Source organism: Nicotiana attenuata, unplaced genomic scaffold (genome assembly GCF_001879085.1).
Source record: "Nicotiana attenuata strain UT unplaced genomic scaffold, NIATTr2, whole genome shotgun sequence".
Taxonomy (NCBI): Eukaryota; Viridiplantae; Streptophyta; class Magnoliopsida; order Solanales; family Solanaceae; genus Nicotiana; species Nicotiana attenuata.
The window spans coordinates 328,064-337,535 of record NW_017670773.1 but is presented as its reverse complement, the minus strand read 5'-3'; the positions used below and the strand labels follow the sequence as shown (position 1 = coordinate 337,535).

The 9,472-nt window shown below is 38.3% G+C and overlaps 1 protein-coding gene across 1 annotated transcript; it reads right to left on the bottom strand.

The window, feature by feature from the left end:
- Window positions 1-6,269: 6,269 nt before the first annotated feature.
- On the bottom strand, window positions 6,270-7,742 carry LOC109243190 (acylsugar acyltransferase 3-like). The gene has a single exon (XM_019410102.1). It carries the CDS (start codon window positions 7,670-7,672, stop codon window positions 6,404-6,406), a length of 1,269 nt encoding a protein of 422 aa, XP_019265647.1. The 5' UTR covers window positions 7,673-7,742; the 3' UTR covers window positions 6,270-6,403.
- Between the last annotated feature and the right edge of the window lie 1,730 nt (window positions 7,743-9,472).

Below are 9,472 nucleotides of genomic sequence, written 5' to 3'. Positions count from 1 at the left end.
ATATTGATATTTAGTTAGCATTTGCATTTGTCTTGCAATGTGGCCCATGGCCAAGTATGACATCATATGTCCCGAATCCTTTAGTCGCAAGTGGGTACGCATGGATAGGTGAGGCACCGGGTGCCGGTCTCGCCTCCCAGGTCGGGGCGTGACAACCCTTTTGAGCCTTTAGCCTTTTATTGTCAATCACATTACAAGCCATTTTCCCTTCTTATAATAACCTCTTTTGATGCCCCGACTTTCTTAAGCACTTGAATTACAATTTAGGCGAAAAGCCTAATTTTGGGGGAGGAGGTGAAAAAGAAGTGTGATGTGGAAGCTAATTGAAGGTGAAGCAACAAGAGCACTAAAAAAAATAGTTGAAATAAAAAGGGAAGACTAGAGACTCATGACAAAGGTGGTGATCACAAAAGGAAATCCTTGCAAACTAAGGAGCTTTAATGGTGTAATTCAATCATATCGCCTAGTTGAAAAGGAGAGAAAAAAGGGGTGAAATTTGGAAAAGAATTATGTTTTGAATTGTCAATATTATAGTGCTTAAGAAGCTCGTAGTCTCTCTTTATCCATATTGATGCCCTACCTCCAACCAAAAGCCTACAATACATTCCCGCAAGTCCTAAATGATTTTGAACTAGGCACACCTACATTAGTGGAGATCTACGCGAGGGGAAAGCCTATGGTTCTGCTTTTGTACATTTGAACTTCTTTTGTGAGAGAGAGTGCTTATTTCTTTTGTTCATATCCCACTTTTGCTTCAAAAATATAGTAACGTGTGTGGGAATCTCTCTTGGTTTGTGAGGATACATGAAAACTCGAGTGTGATTAATGTTTCTTTTCTCAATTGAGACACATGAACAAAATAAAGTCGCCTTGTGACTTAAAGATAACTTTAGAAGCTTTGGGATCATAGTTTGAAAATCTTCTTGACCTGCTTGGTACTCATGTGGTTTTGAAATTGAATAATATGGAAGTTTTTTAGGGGTCATGTATTTGAGTATAGTTGTGGTACCACCCGAAGTCATGAGTTTTTGTGCTTGACTGCTTCTTCGCTTGGTTGTTGTCACGATCTAAAATCCACTAAAGGTCGTGATGGCGTCGGACACTGCTGTCAGGCAAGCCAACCAAATTACTTAATCAAATTCTCGTTTTAATACTTCTGAAATCTATGATTTTCCTTCAAATTTAGCAATTTTAAAGAATATAATCTCAAATCAAATTTAAATGATAAGCAGTCAATACAATATTCAAACCATCCCAGAACGCGGCGTCACAAGTGCATGAGCATCTACTGATAAGGAAAATAAAATACAACATCTGTCCGAAATACAATGGACAGAAAATAAATACAATGTATTGAAGAGGGCTATACTAGCTGCGGGCCGCCTCGAATAGTGCAACTCACCTAGCCCCAAATCATCCGCGCTGCTACGCCCAGTGGGCTGCTAGAAATAAATATACATGTGCAACAAAAATGCACAGAAGTGTAGTATGAGTACGTAAACAACGTGTACTCAATAAGTATCCCGTCTAATCTCGAAGAAGTAGAGACGAGATGGTCAACTTCGACACTTACTAGAGGTCAATTGACAATATACTGAGAATGTGAGGAAATCATGGATTTATATAGCAGTCCTAATTCACGAAGCCAGAAAAAACAGGTAAACATCTTCAACAAATAATCAGGGATTTTCAAAGTTTACTCTTTATTATCTTCTCAATTTATATCAAGCCACGAAGGGCACATTTCACATTTAAAATTCTCAAGCAACAATATAACATGCGCAAATCACACCGAGGCGACGGCCCGATCCAACAGAAATAAACTGTGCACTTGTCGAGGGTCGACGGTGCGCCTGTAGATGCATCTATTTAATCTGCCGAGGCGTTCGGCCCGTTCCACAAATAAACACATACCCTGCTCACGAATCATGCATGCGACGCAGGTACGCATAGAGATACATGCTCAATCAGTCAATTAAGGACTTATCGGGAGTATTTATCCAAATAAAACAATTTCTCTTTTTAACAATTTAGGAAAAATGATGTTTAATCTCCTTTTAAATTCATTTACTAATCCAAGGTGATTTAAGCAATTCAAGCTATCAATGGGTTCATAAATAATCCAAGTATAACATGCTGTGGGTCCTAACTACCCGGATAATATCATAATAGTAGCTACGCACGGACTCTCGTCACCTCGTGCGTACGTAGCCCCCGCAATTAGGAGCACACAATCAATTATTTCACCTATGGAGACAATTCCCTCTTACAAGGTTAGAAAGGAGACTCACCTCGCTCCGAAGGTCCATAACCGGCATTCCACGCCCTTCCGAAGACTCTAGTTGATGCACCACGCTCCAAAACTAGACAACGGTTAAGCAAATCCATTAATATATACTCAATTAATCATTACAATCTAATTTATGGAAGTTCCTAACTCCGATCGAAAAGTTGCCCAAAACGCCCTCGGGCCCACGTGCCCGAAATTCGAAATTTTTCGAAGATAAAGATTACCCATGACCCTAGGAACTCAAATATATAATTTTTACTAAATTCCATACTCAAAATAGTGGCTAAATTCCAACAATATAATTTTTTAGGTTTTCCACCAAAACCTCACTCTTTCTACAATTTTTCCAAGTCTAAATCCATAAATAAACCTTGTATTTAACCAAAGCTATCATAATTTACTTACCTCATGACAAGTGACGAAAATGGCACCTCAAACCTGCTCCCCATCGACTCCAATGGAAGAAAAATGGGGTTGAAATGAACTCAACCCCGAACTTAAAAGACCTCACTGCCTCAGCTGTTTCCGCACCTGCAGTTCCTTGACCGCTTCTGCGGTTCCGCAGGTGCGGTTAAAATGCCGCATCTGCGGTCTTCCCTGAGCCACCCCTTTCTCGCTTCTGCGACTTGCCACCCGCAGATGCGGTCCCGCTTCTGCGGAACACTGACCGCATCTGCGGTCCTCTCCAAGATACTCCCATCCGCTTCTGCGGAACTTTGACCGCATCTGCGGTCCTCAAGCCTTAGACCAAAACCCGCTTCTGCGGCGCCCTTTCCGCTTCTGCGGTGCCGCTTCTGCGGTCAACCCACCGCAGAAGCGAAAATACCAGCAACCAGATTCCTTCAGCTGTCCAAAAATCCAAATTTCGATCCGTTAACCACCCGGAATCCACCCGAGGCCCCCGGGACCCCAACCAAACATACCAACCAATCCTAAAACACATTACAGACTTGCTCGAGGCCTCAAATCACATCAAACAACGCTAAAATCATGAATCGACCTCCAATCCAAACTCAATGAACTTCAAAAATTCAAACTTCTATTTCCGTTGTTTAAACCTATCAAATCACGTCCGATTGACCTCAAATTTTGCGCACAAGTCATATTCGACATTACGGACCTACTCCAACTTTCGGAATTGGATCCGACCCCGATATCAAAAAGTCCACCTCCGGTCAAACTTCTCAAAGACCTTCAAATTTCTATCTTTAGCCAAATGGTTCCAAAATGACCCACGGACCTCCGAATTCACTTCCGATCGCGCCCCCAACTCCAGAATCACCATACGGAACTATTCACAGTCTCGGAATCCCAAACAGACATCGATAACCCTGAAATGCACTTCAAGCCAAACTCATGAAATTTCTTCTAAAATGCTAACTTCCACAATAGGCGCCAAAACGCTCCCGGGTTATCCGAAACCCGAACCGGGCTTACGCCCAAGTCCGAAATCATCATACGAACCTGCTGGAACCTTCAGATCCCGATTCTGAGGTCGTTTACTCAAAAATCCAATCCTAGTTCATTCTTCCAACTTTAAGCTTCCGAAATGAGAATTCTCTTTCCAAATCAACTCTGGACTTCTCGAAATTCAATTCCGACCACGCGCACAAGTCCTAATACCTGAAATAAAGCTGCTCACGGCCTCAAGCTGCTGAACGGAGTGCTAGAGCTCAAAACGACCGGTCGGGTCGTTACAGTTGTGATGCTAGTTTTAGCTTGTGAGCTTAAATATTTAGTAGCTTCAATGAAATGATGCCTAAGTCTGAGTCTTGATTTGCTTGAGGACAAGCAAAAGTGTAAGCTTGGGGGGAGTTGATTCGTTAGCTTTTTAGCTAATTGTTCTTATATTTTGATAGAATTTAATGCCCCATTTGTTGGAATAAATTGGATAATTATGCTTTGAATGGTGTATTTTCAGGTTTTGAAGTTGTGGGAGAACTTTGAAATTGGAGAATATCAAAAATGGGCAAGAAGTCATCACTTTAGAGCTAAAATTGGAGAAAATTTGAAGAAAAGGACTTAGGTAGACTGTTGGACACGATTGCTCCAACCGTTAGACACGGTTCATGAGAAGCCTGAAGACTTGAAGAAATGAAACTTCTGGAATTCGTTACGGTTCAACTGCATCTCACGGTTGACTTCACGGTTGGCCCAACAGGACAATTTTGTCCATTTTTGCTACTTAGTATATATAGCTATTTTAAGTCATTCTAGGACATCTTTTTGGAAGGACTTGTGTAGCAGCCGTTGGAGATTTCTACTTGAGGAATTTGGGTGACTTCACCATTGTTCTACACAATCTTTCTTTCCACTTTAGCTATTATATTTAGATTTCCATCTGTTTTTGTATTTTCCTTTTTTAATATGTCTAGTTAAGTTTATTTAGCTAGGATTGTCAACCCTAAGTGTGGTTATGTTTTTGGACTATTAATATTAGTTCTATATTTGATTAAGCTTTATGTTCTCTAATTACTCCATGCTTTATAGATTGATTATGTGGTAATCCATGCCTATTTTGCTTGTTCTAACTTGGAAGAGTGGAACTTAGCTTGGGTATAAGGTAATTAGCAAGAATTAAGTGGGTTAATCACTTGATTAATGAAATCTAACTAGGAATAGTGTGATTTCTACTTGGGCTAATCAATTGTTCATCATTAATTGAGCCTTAGTTGACTTGGAAGAGTAACTTGGGGTAAAAACCTCTTAAGTGTTGGAAGACATTAAGTTGGTGGAATAGAAATTGAGGCCATAACACATGCTTAATTAACTAAAATTGAACATTTATATACCCAAAAACATAGCCTACACGAAGGGGAAGCAATCCTACCGCCTTTTTCTTATTTGTTACAACTACATCATCTTATTTGCACTCTACGTGTTTGATAGAATTCCTTAGTCAAACTTTAGTAGTAATTGTACACATAATTGAACAACCACTCTTTGTTTGAATATTACATTAAGAATCATCGAGTTTGCACGCACTTGGACACTCTAACACACACCTACTCCTTGTGGGATTCGACCCCAACCTTTGTTGATTTTATTATTGCTGACGACCGTGCTACTTTCATATAGAGAGTAGGATTGGACGTCACCAGTTACCTAGTCTTAAAGATTGGGTACCGTCATGACATCCTACGGAGGGAAATTGGGATCTCGAAAGAAGCATATTATATTTAATCACTTCCTTGGTAGTAAGGATATGAACTATGTTACCCGCATGAGGACTGTTATCGTCGCAAGGTGATTGGAGAAGTTATTGTGGTGATTACTGGTTACTGTTCCTGTTAAGCCAAAGGTTCCTTATGCTAAAGGAGAATAGGTCGTTCCTTGACCGCATTGAATGCTGGGCCACTCGACACTCGTTGAAAATAAAAGTACATCGAACTTAAATGAAGTTTTATTATGAGCGAATTGTACCCATTGAGCAAACATAGGTTCAATCATGCTTTGCTTCTCTGTAAGTGTACCTTGGTTAGAGGGTAGTGATGTTAAGTGTTTGTCCTGATTTTTTCTTATCATATTTAATTTTTCTATCTGTTGAAGGAAAGAACAACATATTTACTATAATTAAGGTTTCCTTTTCGTAGAAGGAAATTATAAATTTCTATTTGGCTAGTCCCTTTTCTTGTAGGAAAAAAGTTTGACTTCTATAAATTGAAGATCATTCCTTCTCATTTATTAGCATCCATAATGTAGCCATATGGAGTTTGAGAGTCTTGTTTAGATGGAGAACTTTTTGGAAAAAATATTAGTGTGCCACTTGTGTTTGCTTTTTTGTGAGGTTCTTCTTTCGATGTAGGTCAATTGATCAAACCACGTTATATATTGTGTCTCTTTTGGTATATTTATCTTAAGTTGGATTTATCATTGTTCAAGTATTGCTTCACTAACTTCTGCATGACATTTGATTTTTTTGGTCCTAACATGTGAGTCTAATTTTATCTCGTTACACTACGCCAAAAAAGGTCCAATATTGATAACGACAAATGAATTGAAACGATAATTTGAACAATTGCACAAATTTCCCAAAATACAAGAAAAATAAAAACACAGTTACTGTATGAAGATCACACATATAGAAAATATGGCACTAGACTTATTGAGTTACTAAACTAGTGGAGAAGCAAACTCTAGGAGCTCTTTGTTACTCTGAAATGTTAACATATCAGCTTCTGTTAAAGTGATTAGCACATTTATCCCGTCTCCATTTGGGGGATCCAAGAAAATGAAGTTGTTCTTCATTGGATTTCTTGCAAGTGTCACTCTTATGGGCTCACCCCATCCAAAATCAATCTTATATACTCCTAAATTGCACAAGCTGCTGCACATATACAAATCAAATTTATTCTCCCCTGATTTGTTTGCTTGCTCTTTGACTTTTTCAAGTAAATGTGAGGCTAGCTGATGTGGATCCTTCGACTTGTCTTGAAGATATTGCTTAGCCTTACGTAGTTGAGCAACGAAGTGGGGCAATTGTATCTCATCTTCCGTCGCTGCTATCGAGCCAAAGAAAAAACAAGCGTTTCCAATGGTATTTTGGGGCAATGGGGGGCGAAAATTCATTATATGTAACAATAAAGATGGTTGAAACACGCTGAAATTCGCCATTGATACTGCCGCTCCACATTTATGAAGCAGTGCTGTGGCAACTTCAACTCGAGTTGGATTCAGCACATGTGAGTTCATTGCAACAATATCCTTGAGTGTGTCCAAACTAGAGGATGAGAAATGGTAGATTCTTGACACGCGTTGTTGAGGTTCACGTAGAATATCAGGCATAACCGCGGGAAGATCATTCATTGCCACTGGTGGGAAGAAAGAATGTGCATCAAATTGAGCAGATGGTTTGAAATCCAAGTCATGTCGAGTTGTAGCAGCCCAATCCTTGAGGAATTTCAAGAGACTATATCCATCAGCAATCTTGTGTGATAGGCATACACTGATTGCTATTCCACCACAATCGAAATGGCTTAATTGTACCACCAATAGACTTCCGTTTGAGTAACTACTACTCCAAGGCAAATCTTGTGGGAAGACAACATCACTAACATCATTGTAGGTGTGGTTGAGAATTTCAGACATCGGACAACTGATTCGGACATTGAGAAGCTCAGCACCTGTGTCATTGCAATCAACATATTCATAATTATCCATCATTCTTCCCGCAAAGGGATAATAAGTGGACAATACTTTTGAAAGGGAGTTTTCAAGAATCTGGCTTGTGTTATTTGTAGGTTTGGAGTAGAAGGCGACAACTGGAGAGTATGCACAAGTGGCTATCTGATCAATGAAAGAAAGATTGTGACGACTAAGGGAAGATGGGGTGGGGGAGAAGGGCTTGATCATCTTTCTGGAAAGAATCTTTGATTCAACCATTTTCAGCTCTTACGCTTTGTTATGTTTTTTTGGTACAATATACAATCGTTTCTGAAGAGCCCTTGCACTTCCACAGTTACATATATACAGAGCTCACCATCGAGTTTATAATTAAATGCAACGTGGAGGAAGATAGTAATTATTAAATCTCAACAAATTAAATACTAATTAGACCATTTATTACGATATATCTGGAGAAAATGACCTGCACTTCAAGTTTGTGTTTTGTCCTCCCACTTATTATCCACGTCTTGTAGCTTAAGGGGATACCATATGATCTTCTAATAATGCTAGAATGAGTTGTAGAAGGGACTAGTATTTATTAATTAATTAATTAAAAGTCAAACTGTGTCACGTTGTATCAATTAATGCTAGAATGAGTTGTAGATATGCATGGTTAATTGTTTTGTTGTATTTATAATTAAATTGATCGTGCCTAATTAATTAGATTTGCCCTCCCACTATGATTAACTTCTTGTCAACGAGAGATCATGATGTGGTATCAATGAATGCTGGAAAGGATTGTAAAATCTTAATTAAGTTTAATTTGTTGTTATCTTGAAAGTATTCATCCCAAGCCGTGCTACTAAACTAGGAATTTTTACCTCCTATAGCAAAGGTAAACACCTTATTTATTTTAAATAAATATCATTTTAATAAATTATATTATATAGATACCTTTTAATGTTTATAGCAAAATATCTAATTTTGGTTATCTTCTACCCCTAAGCCACTAAATACGCTATTTTTTATTCTTCTCTCTCCTTTTTCAGATTTTTCTCTCACATAATTACCGTATTTCACATAAACATCTCACTCCACGTTCTTTCTCTCTCTACTTTGATACATGCCATTCTCTTCCCTCATTCCCTGAAAACACGATGCTCGATCTCAAAATTCCTCTCACCCACATCACCTACCATTAGTCACAAATGGTGCTTTTGCCTCTTTCTCTTCTCGTATTTCTCTGTGTTTTCATTGCGATAGTGAAGGAATGATAACAATTGGAGTAATATATATTTGGGAAAAATACAACTCTTCCTGAACCTGCTTTGTGTTTGATCACTTCGCTTCCAACGGGATTGTGATGAAGTATGCTACTGCATCTTACTCTTATTAAGAGATTCACTTCACTTCGCTTCGCTTCCAACTGTAAATAATTTTTACTCTTGGAATAGATCACTTTCGCAGTAGCACTCTCGGAGATTCAGGGTTTTTGCTCGACGGCGGATTCGTCGGAAATTAAGGTTTGTTCTTGAACAAAGACGACGGAGTTAGGGGCGGAGCAACTTGATTTTATGTTAATATATTTCACTGTTTTTAACGTATCACGCTGTATTTTCATGTATTTCATTGTATTCATTGTCTTTTTTTCCATTGTTATTCTATGTATCTCGCTGTATTCCATGTATTTTATTGTATTCACTGTCTTTTTTTTTATTGTATTTCAATGTATCCCGCTGTATTCTATGTATTTTATTGTATTCACTCTCTCGATATATGCCATGAATGTATTCATATATTTTTTTAATTAATATAATTTATATATTCAGATATATTGTATAATTTCTCTAAAGATTGCTATATTTTTGGGGTATTTTTCGGTTGAGAATCTTTTTTATAACTGGAAATACAAAATTTATGTGTTATAATTGAGTTTGTTGAGTTATATTAGGAGTCTATTATGTTAAATGATTCACTTTTCGTTTAAAAACAGTGTAATCCCCTGTTTCACGCTGTGAATGCAGTCGAATACAATAATCTGTCCAGCTGTAATCCCATGTTTCACGCCATGAATAC